Below are 18,924 nucleotides of genomic sequence, written 5' to 3' on the forward strand. Positions count from 1 at the left end.
GGCTAACCTATCCATAGATGTATTTGCAAAACATAAAGTCCTATCTTTCATGGATAGAAATGTTGGTTATAATCAGATAAAAATGGCTAAAGAAGATATACATAAAACAGCTTTTAGGTGCCCATGCCATGTTGGAGCATATGAATATTTGGTAATGTCATTCGGGCTTAAAAATGCTGGCGTAACCTATCAGAGAGTTATGAATGCCATTTTTCATGACTTGATTGGCCATAGCATGGAATTAAACATTGATGACATCGTGGTGAAGTTTAAAACTGAAGAATAGCACCTAGTAGACCTCAGACAAGCCTTAACAAGAATGAGGATCCATAAGTTGAAAATGAATCCTAATAAATGTGTTTTTGGGGTAAGATCAGGTAACTTTTTGGGATTCCTCATTCATCAAAAAGGGGTGGAGGTTGACAAAAATAAAGCTCGGGCAATAATGGAATCACTTCCTCTTACTAATAAGGTACAACTACAGAGGCTATTAGGGAAAATTAACTTCTTGAGGAGATTCATTGCTAACTTGGCAGGTAAGATTCAGCCGCTAACTCCTCTGTTAAGATTGAAAGACAAAGAAGAGTTTGAGTGGGGCCCACCACACCAAGAAGCCTTTGACAAGATAAAGGCTTACTTGACCTCTGCACCATTGTTTATGCCACCTCAAAGAGGGAAGCCTTTAAAGCTTTATATTTCTGCCTTTGAAAAGTTAATGTGAAGCTTATTGGCTTAAAATAATGAAGGTGGGAAAGAGCAAGCAATTTACTACCTCAATAGAATCCTTACTGAGGTAGAAATAAGATATACCCAGTGGAGAGGTTGTGTTTGGCCCTATACTTCACTGTCTGCAAGTTAAGGCATTACATGTTGCCTTGCCACATCCACATTATTGCCAAGACTGATGTGATCAAATACATGCTGTCAAAACCAATGCTAACTAGAAGGATTGGAAAATGGATTATAACACTATCAGAGTTCAGTCTTCAATATGTGCCTCAAAGAGCGATCAAGGGACAAGGAATTGCATAATTCTTTGCCGAGCACCAAGAATCGCATGATGAACTTATCAACATTTCAGGAACTCTAGAGACGGCTAGTATGTGGATCCTCCCAAGTAAAGCCTTCTCGGGCAAAGAAGAGTGGATCCAGCAAGAAATAAAGAGGATAGCTAGTCTCTGGATCACTCCTTGGAGATTGTATTTTGATGGATCTTGCACTCAAAATGTTGCTTGGGCTGGCATTATCATCAATTATCCTAAGGGTGTTCACCATTATTATTCTTTTCTCCTGGATTATCAAGATACTACCAATAATCGGGCAGAGTATGAAGCATTGATAATTGGCTTAGAGATCTTGATGGAGTTGGGGGCAACTGAAGTTGAGGTCTTTGGTAATTCAGAGCTAGTCGTCAATCAGTTGAATGGAGAATACAAGTGCAAGCATATCACCATGGCCGGTTATAACTTAACAGCCACTTAATTGTTAAGCTATTGGGGCACTGAAATATCAGTCAGCTATATTTCTAGATAGTCAAATGTAATGGCTAATGAGATGGCGTAGTTAGCTTCTGGAGCACATATCCAAGAAAGAAGATTCAAGGTAGAGGTGGAAGCGCAAAGAAGAAATCTCTCTTCTATCCTTGATAGAGGATTCAGCCTAGACGTAATGACTAAGGAGCCAGAGGTAGAAGACTGGAGATTATTTATTACTCAATACTTGAAAGATCATTATTTCCCCACAAGTAAGAAGAATAGGCAACAAGCAACTAAATATTTGTTGTGGGAAGGGAACCTACTAAGAAAAACTCCAGATGGACTTTTGTTAAAATGCTTAGGCCAAGAAGAGTCAATGAGAGTGATGGTTGAAGTGCATGAAGGAATCTGTGGTGCACATAAAGCTAGAACTAAGATAAGGTGGTTACTTAGGAGATATGGTTACTTCTGGCCTGACATAGAGAAAGACTGCAAGGCCTATGCCCGAGGATGTGAGGAGTGTGAAAGACATAGACCTCTCTAACATATGCCCTCAGTACCCTTGAACCCTGTGGTCAAACCTTAGCCCTTCAGAGGATGGGCAATGGACTTCATCGGGCAAATTTACCCAACTTCTAGCAAAGGACACAAATTCATAATAATGGCCACGAATTACTTCACCAAATGGGTGGAAGCTTTAGTTGTGAAAACTATCACCTCAATTGTTGTAAAAAAGTTCATTGAAACGAAGATCTTACACAGATATGGGGTGCCTGAGACAATTGTTACAAACTGCGGGCCATCTTTTATTTCAAAATAAGTAGAATAATTTGCAAGTAAGTTCAAGATAAAGATGATCTAATCTAGTCCTTACTACCCCTAATCAAATGGTCAAGCAAAAGCCAGCAACAAGGTCTTGGTAAATATTATTTAGAGAATGGTGGTAGATAGTCCAGAGAAATGGCATGAGAAGTTATGAGGCACTTTATGGGCTTATAGAACCTCCAAGAGGGTAGGAATTGGAACTACTCCTTACACCCTAACCTTTGGGCAAGACACCAGTACTCCCTATGGAGATTAATGTAAGTTCTGTTAGAATTCAAAAGTAGTTTGAGCTACACAGTGAAGAATACATTCAAGCTATATGTCAAGGAGTTAAAGATCTAGATGTAACCAAAATTGAAGCTTTAAATAAAATTTAAGAAAGGAAGAGAGCTATTGCCCGAGCATACAACAAGAAAGTGAAATTGAAGACCTTCAAGGAAGGAGAATTAGTGTGGAAGGCAATTTTGCCCTTAGGAGCTCAAGTTAGGGGCTTTGGGAAGTGGAGCCCTACTTGGGAAGGTTCTTTCATTATTAACCAACTGTTGGAGAATGGAGGATTTTACTTGGCAGATTTGGAGGGGAACTTGCAATTACATCCAGTTAATGCTAAGTTTTTAAAGAAATATCATCCAACTTTATGGGATGAAAAAGATTGTTATATTGAGGAGATTTAAGCAAGTTAAGAAAGGTTGGAGTTAGGTTACTACAGTTAAAATTCAAAGGAAGGTAAGACAAGATAAAGATGAAAAAAAAAGATTCATTTTGTAACATCCCACATCACCAGGGGTGAGGATCATGTAAGTCTTATATATATATTCCCATCTCTCATTAGCACGAGGCCTTTTGGGAGCTCATTGGCTTCAAAGTTCATCGGAACTCCGAAGTTAAGCGAGTTCGCGCGAGAGCAATCCTATGATGGGTGACCCACTTCTCGTGTGAGTTCCCAGAAATAAAACCGTGAAGGCATGGTCGGGGCCCAAAGCAAACAATGTCGTGCTACGACGGAGTCCAGCCCGGGATGTGGTGAAGCCTGGGTTGGGATGTGACAATTTGGTATCAGAGCTAGACTTGCTTAACTTCGAAGTTCTGATGGAACTCGAAGCCAATGAGCTCCCAAAAGGCCTCGTGCTAATGAAGATGGGCATGTACATATAAGGCTTAGAGGATCCACTTCCCTAAGTGATGTGGGATGTTACACATTTCATTTCATAAAAAAGATTACAAAAGATCCTAGCTTAACAACTTTGCATCTTCGGCCAAGACAGCTATCTTAGAATAATAGGTTACTATAATGGTGAAAATTCTTCCTGGTTCTCCTAGATACATGTTGCTATTAGCAAGTTGGGTTTTTGAGTCGTCAACTTCCTGAGAAATCTTCTCCATCTCTTCTACTTTCTTGAAAAGATGGTTGGTTAAGGTCATCTTCTCAGCCTTCAGCAAAGAAAGCTGCTCCTCCAATCTCTGAATCTCTGAATCAACCACTACGATCTTATCTTCCATAACCGATCATTCATCCACCAACTATTGGAGTATGGCTGAGGTCTTCGTGTGTTTTTCTTGGAAGCATTTAACTCTATTGGATACCCGCTCCGCCTTTTGATGTTGATCCCTCAGTGCCCAGAGATTCTCAAAGAAACTGATAAAAGACTTGTATTGAGCCTTTGATAATAACTGAGCTTTGTAAAGCTCGGTAAGTGCCTTCTCAACATGATGAAGGATCTTGAGACTAAAGGAAGCAATGAAGTCCCTCTTCATCCAATCCTTGAAGATTTGACGAGCATTTTGGAGAACAGGAGACTCGAAATAAGGTGGAGGAGACTGCAGCTTGGTCTTGATCTGCTCAAACTTCTTGACCAGCTCAGGCAAGGATGTTGCTGAATGAGTAGATGTCAAAGGTGGGGGCATCTCTCCAACATCTTCAGCAGTAAGAGAAAAGGCTAACTCAGTTGGCAGAGAATGAAGGATCTTAAGAGCAAGAGCAGGAATGGAAGTGGTGCAACAATTTTGACTTTCTTCTTTGGCCAATGAATGGGAATTCCCATGACCCCAGAAGCCGAGGGAGGCCTTGAAAGATCTGCCTTGCACACCAAGAGCGGAGGAGATTTGCCCGAACTTTCTCCAGAACCCTGTTACAAAAAAAAACACAAGTCAAGAATGAAGCCTTGGAACAAGATTAGAGAGAGCTAGAGAAGGAATTGATATACCTGAGTTGAGCCTGGAGCCTTGGAAGGAGGTAGAGGAGGAGTTGTTTCCATTGATGGTTGAAGGGGATCATTTTCACTTACTTGAGAAGAATGGATGATGCCTGAGCCCTCACCGGAGACCTATAACTATCAAGGAAATAGGGCAAATGTCAATTACTAGCGTATGAAGAAAATAAAAGAAAAGTAAAAGTACTTATATACCTGAGCAAGATCTTGAATAGGAGGAGGAAGCTCCTCTAAAGTTGCTGTTGTTTGAGGAAAAGCTCGCGGGTTAGTCACCTATAGGGTCCCAAAATGCAGTTGTTACTGATAGATAAGACTTTTGCACTGGGGAAGACTAGGAAGAATAAAAAGAAGATAAGTATAAGAGAATGAGATGGCTTTAAGCGTAAAATATCAAGATAGAATACTCACTGAGTTGCTGTTATCCTCTACAAAGTGTAGTATCTCCCTAGTACTTGGATTAAATTGAGAAGTTGGAGTCACCACCAATGCAGAAGGAGGAATGGAAGACTTGGGAGTTGAGCCTTGCTCGATCGAAGACCTAGGTTCCCCAACCTTGGCCTACAAAGAAGCAAAAGTCAATCATTAGCTTCCAAAGTAATAAAGTTACAAATTTTAAGCCAAGGGTGAGAAAAGTATATCTTGGAAGATTTTGCCCTATGAGGATAAGCGTGTGTCGTTCGGGCAGGGGGTGAAGAGGCCTCGGGCAGAGAGTTCCTTTCTTCTCTTATACCCTATTTCAGGCAATCGGCCAAAGAGTCAATAATAATAAAAATAAATAAAAAAGAGAAAACAAAAACAAAAACTTTGAAGGAGTGACTTGAGATGCAGGTCATACCTCCAGCTCTTCAAGGGTGGTATCAAGAAGATTCTTAGCCTTCAGGTGCATCTCCGCACCCAATGGCTCTTCCCTTGATTCAAAAGTGGGCTTCTTTGTTACTTGAGGCCTTGGTGACAAGATAAAAGAGAAAATATCAGTTCACACTCCAGAAGAATTTAAAACTGCAACTAAACAGGAGAAACAATGTTCACTTACTGGAAGCTTTCTGTTTTTTCCTACCCGCCTCAGCTATAGGAGCAAAAGACTTGGAGGATTTAGATGACTGAGCTCGAGTTCTTTTCTTCGTGGGAGTTGCTCGCGAACCTAATATGGAGAGTTGAACTCGAGGTCACTCGTCGGGCTAGGACTCTGAAGTCTCTACCATGGTTGCTCTTGTCCGCCAAGTAGCCCGAACCTCTACTTCAGGCTTGGCCTCAACCTCTGACTCTCCAAAAAGTTCAAAGATGTCTCCATTTCCAACGCCTTGCCTCGCAGCCTCGGCTGCAGCTTCTTGGAGTACAAAGGCGTTCTCAACCTCTTCATTTAGCCCGACATCTACTTCTTCAATGTTACCTTGAGCTACAAGTTCAAAATAACCAAGAAAGATATTATAAGAAGGCAGGATGATAAAAATGTCATAAATACAAAGTTAAAAGAATAAAAGGTACCTATTAGGAGAAGTTGGTTCTTCTGGTGAATCATCTATTTCTAATTCTCGAGCTCACTTGAGCTAGGATAGGATTTAATTGAGAGTTGCCCGAAGAAAAGGTACCTATTATGAGAAGTTGGTTCTTCTGGTGAATCACATCCATACTTTTTGGTCCACTTTGCTTCCCACCAAAAAGATAATGATAAGGTGCATTCAAAGTTTAAAACAATGGGCTTTCGGGCAATTTTGCTCATAACTTCCAAACTGCGTCGAGCAGCTCCAAAGATGGCTTCTTGTGGTGAACGGAGACGATATGAGGTGCCTCAATGAACATAGTCGAAAAAGGACATCGGAATGGCTTGTCTAAATCCCAACCTTCTAGCGCAGAAATTGGGGTGGTAAACTCCAGCCCGCACTCATATCGATCACTACAGACTCCTCATGCCAGATTTCTTTGACTAGATGCAGCTGATAAATTTTTTCTTTGCAAAAAGGGATGGCGTCTTCTCCGAATGCATCTTGAAAAGCTTGGTCAAAGAACCAAAGATACCTCCTAAGAACTGAATGTCACATCTCAGTCTTGACTCCATCGTAGCACAATATTGTCTGTTTTTGGCCCCGTCCACGCCCTCACGGTTTTGTTTCTGGGAACTTACATGAGAACTTCTCAATGGGTCACCCATCATAGGATTGCTCTTACCCGAACCCGCTTAACGTCGGAGTTTTGATGGAACCTGAAGCTAGTGAGTTCCCAAGAGGCCTCGTGCTATAAGGAGAGCAGCATGTACATATAAGGCACATCACCATCTCTCCGTTGGTCGATGTGGGATGTTACAATCCACCCCCTTAGGGGCTTGACATCCTGGTTGACACACTCGCACCACACGGCAGAGTGGCTCTAATACCATTATGTCACATCCCAATCTCGACTCCGCTCTAGCACAATATTGTCCACTTTGGGCCCCGGCCACGCCCTCAAGGTTTTTTTTCTGGGAACTAACACAAGAACTTCCCAATGGGTCACCCATCCTAGGATTGCTCTCGCCCGAACTCGCTTAACTTTAAAGTTTCGATGGAACCCGAAGCCAGTGAGTTCCTAAAAGGCCTCGTGCTATAGGGAGATGAGCATGTACATATAAGGCACATTACCCCCTCTCTATTGGTTAATGTGGGATGTTACACTAAAGCTCCCCACTCCAAGTCTGCCTGTGTCCTGCAGACTCTGAAAAAGTAAAGGAAGGCAAATGTAGAATGGTTAGTTGGAAAGGCCTCAGCTAAGATGCGGGCAGGAGCAACACCTTCTGGGAATTCTAGATTTAATGCCCGAAGTTCAGGGAAGAACCACTGCAACCACAACTAAACCATCCAGGTTGGTCAATTGAGGTTGGATTCAAATGGTTTACCCTTGGTTATTTCAAAGATGAGATGGTAGAGATGAGTAAAGAGAAAGAGGCCCATTTGGCCACGTCATCAAAATTACGAAGAGCTTCCACCGGAAGGATCCACTCAACTTTTACTTCTTTGGATTTGTTGGGGAAAACATGCTTGTTGAGCCAGTATAATAGAAAGTACATATGCTCCCGATCTATGTTAGCATTGGAGGATGTCGGGCCAAAATTCTTCTTGACAAACAGGATAAAACCCGTGAAGGAAGTCCCATAACTCTTGAAGTTCGAAGAGTTGTAGTCTAATTGAGTTAAAGAATCAGATGTGCCCGAGCTCTCAGCAATCAGGCGAGAAGGGGGAGACCAGTCATGAGTGACATCTACGACTCTGCCCGAGGGCCTTAGCCCAAAGACTTGAGCCATGTCGAGAATGGTCAAGGACATGGGGCCCATCTTGAAGTCAAAAGTATTGATACCCGAATTCCAGAAGAGAAGAGCCATGGTCAACAGTTCAGGCTTGGTAATTACAGTAGTCTTGGACAACATAATTAGCCCGTATATACCGTTGTTCATCCATTTCTTCTTGAAGGTGGGCTTGAGCTCATTTACCCACTTCACCCAAGCTTCATCATTCATCAAAGGAAATCCTCGTCGATGGGTAAAACATTTAGAGGAAGAAATACGAGCTTCGACCAAAAATGGGTTTGGGGTGAACCAATTCGCCTTAGGCATGTTATTTTCCACGGCAATGGGGACCTGAGAAGTCCATGCAGGTCCCAAGGAGTGCACTCCTCCCTTTTCAAAGAAAAGTGAGGTATGAAGGCCAGCCCGAAGGCGATAAAAGCCGTTAAGCAAGCAGCGCATAGTGGTGAGGCCTTCACCTGATTCGCATGAAGATTGAGTCCGAGCAACCTTGGGTGCCATTGGATGATTTTAGAAATGATAGAAGAAATTTAAAGGTAAGAAGCAAGAAGGAGCAGAGAGTACGAGAGTTATGAGAAAATCTGGGAAACTTGGAAATTCAAAGGTTTGGAGTTGCTAAGGTATTTGGTCGAGGGGTTAACTAAAGATTATATAGTAATGCAGTTAATTAACGTTGGAATTCGTGGGTTAGTGCAAAGGTTTTCTTAAAACGTACGGTTGCTTTGAATGGTGCAAGTCTCGAGTAAAGGCATGCGGCGGCTGTTTAATCATCGTTAACACCTCGATTTGCATACTCAACAATTATTAAAATGGGTATTGTTTAGGTTAATATTTGAATATTGGGCCTTAATGAAGGAAAACCTAAGGATCCCAACTAAAAGGGAGATTTGCCCAAAGCCCAGCATCAAGCCCAAGAGCAAATTGAAGCTTTTTCAGCCATGATACAAGCCACGTATCTATAATTGAAATGACAAGTAATGGAGACTAACCTACTACCAGCCAAAGAATACTTTCCATTGGCATTGTTAGTAAAAAGTTTATGACTCACTACCCTCTAAGTGTTTTCGGGCAAGAGCAAAAGCTACAGCAGTTGGGCCAAATTGTCTATAAAAGGAAAAATAGGCCCCAGAGTCAATGACATTCAACCAACCAAACAAACAAACATACAAACTCTGCTCTCAAGCTAGATTTGCATCCAAAAGCTGAAATCAATCCAGATTCAGTCCTTTTTAGTAATAGTTCTCTTAAAAAAGCTATCTCTTGTCTAGAATAAAACTCTGCTACCTCCCTTAGTGTTGTAGTATTGATTCCCTCGTGTAAACTTGTTTTCCATCCATCCTTTTTTAGCATACAAACCCTGTAAATTCAAAGAGAAGTGACTACAAGAAGTTCAACCTTGCTAGACAAGGTGAAATCTTACCCGTAGCTCTTTGTTTGTTTTCTGAATTAGTAGATCTATTGTTTAATGCATTCTCCAACATGTATTCAAGTTATTTCCACCTATTTTTCTATTTTAAGACTCTCATTTGCATCTGGATCTAGTTAGCTTGATGGATATGTTTTCATTAAATGTAATATGGAACCAAACAAGTAACTTAAGGGGCTCTAGACTCCTTTCATTCGAACATACAAGACTATGAACTAAAAGTCATTTTTCACAAGGCAAGAAAAAGAACTTAATGTGGACTTAACCTATCCATGACAATCCTTTGATAGCAAGAAGTTTGAGTAACTTGGGGCGCAAGTAATCAACTTAAAACACACTTGTTTTATATCTACTATACTGAGATAGTAGTGGCACGCCTAGCACTTAGTTAGTTTTGATTTCGAGCCTCAAAGCCTACACCTAAGGCCCCACAAATGGACCTTTCAAAACTAATTTTGTTCTCTTCTTGTAGCAAATCAACAAGAAAGAGCCCGACTACACATCTAAAGTGACAATCCCTTAGGGCACTGTGCTAAGGTCCAAGAGCCTTCTTTAGAGAAATCTTTGCCCAAACAATTCTGATAACTGGAGTTCGCATGCTTGTTTTGCCATTAGATGTACTAGTCATTCATCAGTCATCCAGTTAATAAATGTTTCACTGATCTTGTACACAGGCAAGGCTCGTGAAAATGGTTAAAGAGGCTACTGCAAATATTCCTAGGTGGGACAGATTAACAAGTGGTTGAGTTTGTTAAGGATAGTATTGTTAACTACATTGAAATGTTTGGGAATTGAAGAGAAAATCAAGAAGGAAGATGAAGAGGGATGAACACATAGACCTTAGAGAGAGAGAAATATGATTTGTATTGACTAAAGAATGAATATTACACAATTACACACAATGTTTTTATACTAGTAAGCTTAACAACTCTAACCAAATACTAACAAACTTGCTAACTATTTTCTAACTATATTACTGACTTGTACCCTTAATACTCCCCCTCAATCTTAACTAGGAAACCCAGTTTGAGATTGGAAGAACATATGCAATTACTGCTATGAAACCAGAAAACAGAACACAAAGTTGAACCATCTGCAATCTTGCAAGTTTGAGACAGCCATATGGAACTTTCCTCTGGTTTTTGTAATGCAACCTGTCCTGCCCTTGCCCCCTTACCAAAAGCACCATTTAGCCAAGCTGCTCCAGCGGTCACATACATACCTACTTGTTTTGATAGCTGACCCCCTATCATTAAATTTTCTCTATATTGCAAATATTGCTGCCATTATTTTATCTGAGACATGAAGCCTCTGATCAACAAAATTCACTTTCTCATTAACAATAGAAATGCCTACTGTTAATTTCTTTGTAAGCCCCGCTTTCCTGTCAAAGGAAATAACCTTCTCTGATGCACTTGCTATCAACCGATGCTTTTCATCAAATGCTTTAGCCTTGTTCACGGCATCTTGTCCAATAGCCAAACGCTTTGCAAACATAAGTGATTGTCCACACATCCAAAAGTCTAATATTCCTCTGCCTTTGATAGGAGCTTCACAACGAACAGCTTCTTATAAAGTTGTAACACACCCTCATGCCGGTTATAACAATTTCTTGCGGGTTTACCCTTCGTGGGATTTCCCGTCAACAATCTCATTGAACTTGGCTTCAACCTTTAATATTTACAAAAATAGAAAATTAACAAACTATAGTGTGGCATCAGCCTTAACTATAGCACCACGGGATCTCCCTTTGTCGATTTTATTAAAAAACAACTTCTTTGAACAATGGCATCAGCCTTCACAAATTCAACAACAGAAAATCAACATCTATGTAGGATTACCCTTCGTGGGATTTACCATTAACAATTTCTTCTACCCTTCGTGGGTTTTACCTATTCACGTCACAGAATTACCCTTCGTGTGATTTATCTTTAACAACTTCTTCAAACTTCATCGTATAGCCAGACTTACAGTAAATACATGTTGTAACTAACCTTGTTAGACTTGATATTATAGACTGTTTTGTGTTCTGTCAGAGATTAACTTCACTTCCAAAGAGGCTTGGAAATCTATAGTCGTATAGCTTGAGTCATTTATTCGAATTCAAAACTAATTGTGCAACTGATCGGATACAAAGAATAATTATTCATTCTATATGAATACTTGGATGGCCTTCAAGTGCCTGACTCATTGATTCGAATTCAACATCAATTCTACTGTTTCCATGATATCCACATCCATTTTCATTTCTTCCAAGTAAAAGACACCCATATCTCTAGTCAATTTTCTCTTCTCCATAATCACCAAAAGTCTCAAGAATCACTCAATAATGAAGAAGCAAATGAAGTACAGATAACAAGACATGGTTGAAGCAAATCATCGAACACCTGGTGTGCAAAATTACCAAGAATATCTACTTGCTTCACTAACCCGATCATGAATCCAGAAAATCGGAAGAAGCGACAGAGAAAGCACACAGATTTCAATTACTAATGGCTTCGTGCCACAACTTTCACTTCCCAAGCAAAATGGGAAAAAATAAAAAATAAATAAATAATTTAGAGTACACTACTTCAAAAATTAACCAGAAAGAACAATTCCATATTTTGCAGAATTTAGAATGAACCAAGAATTCACATGGACAAATCCTCAAGAAAGTGAAATTGAACCAAGAATTCATAATGAAATCATACCAAAACTCCAAATATATCACCTTGCTAAAAAACTTAACCTTCACATGAGACTTTTGAGCTGGGCATTTCGGCAAACACTTAGACTACACAAAAGTCTAAACTTTCTTCCACAATAGGCATAGTGATAGACATCAGAGAAATGAACCGATCAAAGTATGTAACGAACACCAAAATGCTGCTGTTCTGTTGAGAGCCCATGTGATAGATTCTGATCAAACTTCCGAAGCCCAATTGGGAATGATAAAAGCTTCATCTTTCTGGAACCCAAATTCGATCTCTATATGGATTAAGTTGTTGATTTTGTCGTCTGGGTTTTCAACCGGCACCTCATCATACAAAAATTCAGGATTTTCTTGGCAAGAAAAGTCTGACGATAAAGGATCTTCATCATTGCCACCGTCCATTGTTTCTTTCTTGGCAACAAAACTCTAGAAAAGCTAGTAGCAATGGAATCAAATGTTATGAACTCAGTGAGTCACCTAGGCATTTTTGCCCAAATCTGACGAACCAACGCAGAGAAAGATTCAGCTGCGGTTTCACGGTTGCAGAATATGATTATAGGATCGGAGAGAACGAAAATTCCCAGATTCAAGATCGAAAAATTCAAGAACTGAAAATCAACCTAGAAGTTACAGGATGATCGCGGAAGCACCGAAGAACTTGACAGAATTTCTGAAGAAAATCTGAAGAGAAAATAAACCTAAAAGATGAAATATAATAAAAAAAAAAGGAACCACCAGAATCCATGGCGTGAGCCTGGTGGCTCTGATATCATGTTAACTACATTGAAATGTTTGGGAATTGAAGAGAAAATCAAGAAGGAAGATGAAGAAGGATGAACACAGAGATCTTAGAAAGAAAGAGTTTAGAAAGAGAATTATGATTTGTATTGACTGAAAGAATGAATATTACTCATAGACATTGGAGATGTCATGTCAAAGGTTTGCCTATTCTCCACTCTAGTTCTTCTACATTACATACTCCTCATCATAATTTTCAACTTCGAAATGTGTTACATGTTCCTGATTTGAAACAAAATCTGTTTTTTGTGAATCAGTTTCTTGTTGATAATTGGTGTTCTATGCATCTTTATCCTTTTCACTTCGTTGTGAAGGTTTCTTCGGGGAAGATGCTCTTTAAAGGTCCTATGAGAGATGGCTTCTATCCATTTCAACCACAGCCTTCCAATTATGTGATCCACAATCACAATGTGTTTGCTGCTTCTATTAACTCATCCAAATATATTTGGCACCAAAGATTTGGCCATCCTTCGATGAAAATTCTCAATAAGTTGGCTACTAAGTCTTGTATTTCATTTTCTAGTGGTTCCAATAAGTCTTTCTGTAATGGTTGTGCGTTAAGCAAAAGTTCCAGATTACCATTTGCTTCTGTACCTTGTCATACTAGTAAACCTTTGGAGCTACATCACACAGATGTTTAGGGGCCAACATCTGTCACTTATGTGAAAAATTTCAGATACTATGTCATCTTTGTAGATGCTTTTACAAAATATTGTTGGCTTTAACCTTTGCAATATAAATCTTATGTATTTCCTACTTTTGTTAAGTTCAAATGTCTTGTTGAAAACTTGTTGCATACAAAAATTGTTGCTCTCAGATCAGATTATGGTGGGAATATCTTAGCACTCAATTCTCTAATTTCCTTGTTAAGAATGGTATCAGTCATCAACTCAGTTGTCCTCACACTCCTTAACAAAATGGTTGTGCTAAACGCAAACACAGACATATAGTTGAGACTGCCATAACACTTTTAATAGTTTCTAAGGTCCCTTACACCTATTGAGATCATGCTTTTTCAACTGTTGTGTTTCTAAGAAACAGATTACCTACTGTACCCAAATTATCTCCATGGGAACGTCTCTTCCACAAATCACCTAACTATGCCACTATGAAGGTTTTTGGGTTAGTTGTTTTCCATGGCTGCAACCTTACTCCGAGTCTAAATTGGATCCCAAAAGCAAGCTCGGTGTGTTCCTTGGTTACAATCTCAATTACAAAGGTTACAAATGTTTGGATCTCACTACCAACAAGTTATACATCTCACGAAATGTAATCTTTGAAGAATGCAGTTTTCCCTTTCACAATCTTGCAGCTTCACAGTGCTCCCTTTCCCCAGCAGCAGTTTCATCTCTTAATACCATTCCCACTCACCTCACATTCACTCAACCACAGATCCATTCCTCTATACCGTCATCTCCATCTTCTATATTGCCAAGTAGCTCTTCTCCAACAACCATATACCTACATCTGACTCAATTCCTACTAATACTCACCCTATGCAAACCAGGTCCAAATCTGGTATTTACAAACCAAAAGTCCTTTCTGCAACCAAGCACCCTCTCCCTTCTCATCGTTCCAATGAATTTGTTCCTACTACATATCTCCAAGCTTCCAAGTATCCACATTGGGTTAAGGTAATGCAGGAGGAGTTTTTTGCCTTGCAACAAACTGGTACTTAGTCTTTAGTACCCAAAATTGCTCATCAAAACATTGTGGGATGTAAGTGGGTATTTAGGATTAAAAGAAAACCTAATGGTACCATAAATAGATACAAAGCTTGCTTAGTTGCCAAAGGTTTTCATTAGCAAGAAGGACTGGATTATACTGAGACTTTTAGTCTAGTAGCCAAGCATGTGACAATTCGACTCCTACTCACTCTTAATGCCCAATTTGATTGGAATCTCAGTCAACTAAATGTAAGCAATGCATCTCTACATGGGACATTGTCTGAATCTGTTTATATGCAACAGCCACTTGGTTTTGAAGATTCTATTCATCTTATTCATATTTCTCAATTGCATAAATCCTTATATGGTCTTAAACAGGATCCCCAAGCTTGGTATGAAAAACTCCATGGAGCATTGCACACCCTTGGCTTCACTGGTTCTAAATCAAATCATTCATTGTTTGTCAAAATGGATCCTATGGTCTTTGTTCTGGTATATGTTGATGACATTATTGTCACAGGGCCATCTGCAGCAGCTTGCAAGCATGTTATTTCTCAACTTAGCTCTCTCTTTCCCATTAAAGACCTTGGTGCACTTCATTGTTTTTTGGGAATTGAAGTCAAGCAATCCTCCAAAGGCATCTTTATTTCACAAACCAAGTATATCTTGGATCTGTTAAAAAAGGCTAATATGGTTTGAGCAAAACCATGTGCTACCCCACTCAGTACATCCAAGCTGGATCATTCTTCTCCATTGCTTGACAATCTTGCAGAATATCAATCTTTGGTTGGTGCATTACAATATCTCACTTGGACTCAGCCAGATTTATCATTTGCAGTCAACCTTGTTTGTCAATTCATGCACAATCCAAGGCAGTCTCATTTTCAAGCAGTCAAAAGGATCCTTGGTCTTTGGTTTACAAAATCTATCTCTGTTCCATCTCTCAAAGCCTTCTCAGATGCTGACTGGGCAGGTTGCACACTTGATCGAAGATCAATTGGTGGTTATTGATTTTTCTGGGTTCATCTATCATCAGTTGGAGTGCTAAGAAGCATCCAACAGTGGCTCGTTCTTCAATAGAGGCAAAGTATCGATCTCTAACTAATACTGCAGCTGAAATTACATGGATATGCCAATTACTTGCTGATATTGGTTTCCATCTTCCATGTACTCCTCAACTCTGGTGTGATAATCAATCAGCTATCTCTCTTTGCCAAAAATCCTTCATCTCGTGCTAGAACAAAGCATGTAGAGATCGACTACCACTACATTTGAGAAAAGGTATTATCGAAGGCCATCTCAATCCATTTTATCTGCACTCAATATCAAATTGCAAATATCTGCACAAAATCTCTATCCAAAGACCTGTTTCAGCTCTTAAGGTCCGAATTGTCTCTTCGAACTCCTCAGTACAGTTTGAGGGGGGATTTTTTTTTTTTTCTCCCAGATATCAAGATACGGTTTAAGAACTTGGAATTCGAGATGGGCAAAATAAATTGAAATACAGAAATGCTCAAACTTCATTTGATTATTTCATTTCTTTCCTTGGATTTGTACAACTAGATAAATATATGATTGCTCTTTTACATATGCACCCGAGGATCCACTGCCAGATTTCTATGGGTGTTCTGGTGAAGTTCTGGACGATCTCGAAGTAAGGGAGGTTTCATCTGGACAATCTGCTCCTCATTAACTCCCATTCTCTTAGCGTAAAGCCCCCCTTCAAAGAATCCTTTAACTGCATCATCTGCGTATTTCTTCCCATCCTTGACCGTCATCGCCTTCCCTGTCTTTTGGGGGTAACTTGTAAATATGTTGTCTCCTTTTAGAACTGCCGCGAGTTGTATCATCTCCTGCTGAAATTCTGTAAGCTTGGCATCTTCGTTAGGCTCACTCTTTCTGATGGCGACTGGTGTTGGCAGTTGCTCTAGTCAAAATTCAGACAATTGAGATGTACATATTATTAACCATAGTCATTAGTGATGACATGGCTGGTTCCTTGGTAGTGAAAATTAGAAGTAGTTAAAATGTGTTGTTAGGTTGTTATAAGGATAAGGTTGGTTAAGTGTTGTTAGAGGGTATTATTGTAATTGAGCTCATCAGTTTAGCTCTATAAAACCAAATGTAAACAGCCATCTATGGTTAACCAGAAATATATCTCATTCTCTCTCGTCTTTTCTTCAAAAGTTCTTTTCTTTGTTCTTTGTTCTGTGTTCTTTAGAAAGTTATCATGGTATCAGATATTACAAATCCATTCGCCATGCAGGTTTCATGCATCAACGTTACATGTAATATTTTCCTGTTTTGTTAGTAAAATGTGACTTACCTGGGCAGTCAGTTCGGGGTTCTGTCCGTGTTTGGACAATGCCTTCAAAGGTACCAGCCCATTCATCCCTCTTTGTTAGGAAGGGTGCAGTTAGGTTGAAGATCTTCTTGACTGTTGCGGGAATAGACGAGTGTTCAAATTCCGAAGTCAGAAATGGCGATCCATTAGGACCATGAACGACTGCAGTCATCATCATCAATGCAAAAAATAAGCTACTAACCATAAGAGTTATTTAAAATTTAGCATGCAGATATACTTCCTAGATACCAAAGCTTGGGAGTATTAGTTCCTCACAGACACATATATATAGCTGATTAAGTTATCAACCAAAGTAGTTTGTTGTTCGTTGACGATGTAGACGACCCATCCCATACAAAAAGGCAATGTGAAATGGGCACCAAATTCTGGAAGCAATGCAAATATGAACATGGAACAGCTGTACCCACAAACTTAGGTTTGTGCCATTTGATTGTTACTTTTTACTTCTAACTTATGTTATCGACTGGTGGCTTATAATAATATAATGTATAATATAACATGACACACGTTTGATACATAGGATTGACTTGACTTGAACTAATTGCGGGGATTAGCTTGAATTTGTTTGGCCTGTCTTCGTTCTGTTTAGATCCCTCATTTTAAATGGCTTTAAATAAGCCCGCAACAAATATGTATAATCTCAATTTATCCAATTGTTAATCAATCAAATTCCCATGTTTAGTTCATGTTGGGATAATTGTTAAATAACTCAATCTAGTCTTAGTCCGGTGAAACAAACACCCCCTTGTGTAATATGAACTCTAGTGGTGACAGGAGGTGGGATTAGGACAAGGATTATGATAGATATAGGTTTCGTTCCCTACAAGTGTATAATCTAAAAAAAAAAAATTTAGATACTAAAAAGACACATTCCATGACCAACTTGAACAATTTCATGTGTTGATATTTTGAATTACTTTACCAATGTGTTATATCTTTCTATGAACTCCAAATGCTGACTAACATTAAAACTCAGAATAATATGAACATAGAATATTTAAGCAGAAAATCACATGTCAATCATTTAATTAGCTGAAAATTTGAAATTAATCAAGAAGCAGCAGTACTCACCTGTACCCTTCTCTATCCATGGTGAGACCATGATCGTTGGAACCCTAACTCCCAACCGGTCAAACTGAAAGAAGAAAGGTTCCGGCCCCACGATCCTGTCAGGGCTGGGGACTCCACGAACCGGTGTAGGCACATGATCATAGAAACCCCCATGTTCATCATACGTGATGATGAATAGGGTGTCGTTCCACTGAGGGCTTGCTCTTAGTGTCTCGTACACCTCCTTTACAAACATTTGCCCGTGGTACACGTCATGGGAGGGATGATCGTCATTTGCAGGTGCACTCTTGATGTCAAAGTACCTCTGTTCTATGACGGTGTACCCGGGTAGTTTCCCTTCGTTTGCATGTCTCTTGAAGGTTTTGTACCGATGGAACTTGAATATGTACTTGAGCTTCCTCAAGTTCCTGTAGAACAATGTAGATGGAATGTTTTGGTAGTATATCCCGAAGGATATTCCCGCGTCATCGAGGTTCTGGAAGATGGTTCTTTGAGGGTAACCCTTCGCGAGAAGGGCTGGGATGTTGCTTGTTGCACCAGCTGATGTCCCTGAATGCACGTAGAGCCGATTCGGCTGTGTTGAGGTTGGCAGTGAGGCGAACCACCTTAACAAAATTCTTATGTTAATTGCTTGGGACAGCCGACAATGTAAAGTAAAACAGTAACACTATATTTGGATGAATAAATTTAAGATTACTAAGAAATTTTAAAGTAATGGAAATTGAATTGATGGGATTTTATTTTCTAGAATTTGGAAATTTTCTTGTTTGGTTAACCTAAAAGAACAATAGAATTACACACGGAATTTGTTATTTTTAAGCTCTCAATCATAGAAATTGGGGAATGACACATATTTAATTACATGGAATTTAAACTTGGGAATTGGAAGTCCCAAATTCCAAATTTTTTTTTTCCACGCGGAAATTCTAGATTCCTATGTTTATGAATCCGACAAGGGAAATGGTGCATCTCAATATACAAATTCTGATTTTTATCCAAATTCCAATTTATTTCCCTCATCCAAACATAGTGTAAAACTTCAGAGTGGCAAATAATACATGCACAAAATAATTATTTGGCACATGAATTAGATCTTACGCCAATGTGTTACCACTGGC

The 18,924-nt window shown here is 39.5% G+C and overlaps 2 protein-coding genes and 1 pseudogene across 2 annotated transcripts in view; 1 reads left to right on the forward strand and 2 right to left on the reverse strand.

Moving 5' to 3' along the window:
- Nucleotides 1-9,956, forward strand: part of LOC126590314 (hydroxyproline O-arabinosyltransferase NOD3-like) — a 56,358-nt pseudogene extending 46,402 nt beyond the window's left edge.
- Nucleotides 9,957-10,473: 517 nt separating this feature from the next.
- LOC126590315 (uncharacterized) lies at nucleotides 10,474-12,307 on the reverse strand. The gene is made up of 3 exons (XM_050255801.1): nucleotides 12,122-12,307; nucleotides 10,835-10,881; nucleotides 10,474-10,744 (listed from the first exon to the last, which is right to left on the reverse strand). Exons 1-3 carry the CDS (start codon nucleotides 12,305-12,307, stop codon nucleotides 10,474-10,476), a joined length of 504 nt encoding a protein of 167 aa, XP_050111758.1.
- A 3,437-nt stretch (nucleotides 12,308-15,744) lies between these two features.
- Nucleotides 15,745-18,924, reverse strand: part of LOC126588694 (non-specific phospholipase C2-like) — a 5,574-nt gene continuing 2,394 nt past the window's right edge. The window contains exons 2-4 of the mRNA XM_050253803.1: nucleotides 17,807-18,411; nucleotides 16,697-16,876; nucleotides 15,745-16,297 (exon numbers count right to left, since the gene is read on the reverse strand). Of these exons, the coding sequence (XP_050109760.1) occupies nucleotides 15,954-16,297; nucleotides 16,697-16,876; nucleotides 17,807-18,411 (1,129 nt within the window). The 3' untranslated portion in view covers nucleotides 15,745-15,953. The remainder of the gene's footprint in view (nucleotides 16,298-16,696; nucleotides 16,877-17,806; nucleotides 18,412-18,924) is intronic.

The sequence above is a fragment of the Malus sylvestris genome, chromosome 11 (assembly GCF_916048215.2).
Source record: "Malus sylvestris chromosome 11, drMalSylv7.2, whole genome shotgun sequence".
Classification (NCBI taxonomy): domain Eukaryota; kingdom Viridiplantae; phylum Streptophyta; class Magnoliopsida; order Rosales; family Rosaceae; genus Malus; species Malus sylvestris.

What these genes read in the sequence shown, in the direction of transcription:
- LOC126590315 (XM_050255801.1), bottom strand. Translation starts at nt 12,307, where the DNA reads ATGGACGGTGGCAATGATGAAGATCCTTTATCGTCAGACTTTTCTTGC. An exon ending in TTCCCAATTGGGCTTCGGAA is followed by an intron (nt 10,882 to 12,121) that starts GTTTGATCAGAA and finishes TAAATATTAAAG; the next exon opens with GTTGAAGCCAAGTTCAATGA. An exon ending in GACGGGAAATCCCACGAAGG is followed by an intron (nt 10,745 to 10,834) that starts GTAAACCCGCAA and finishes TATCAAAGGCAG; the next exon opens with AGGAATATTAGACTTTTGGA.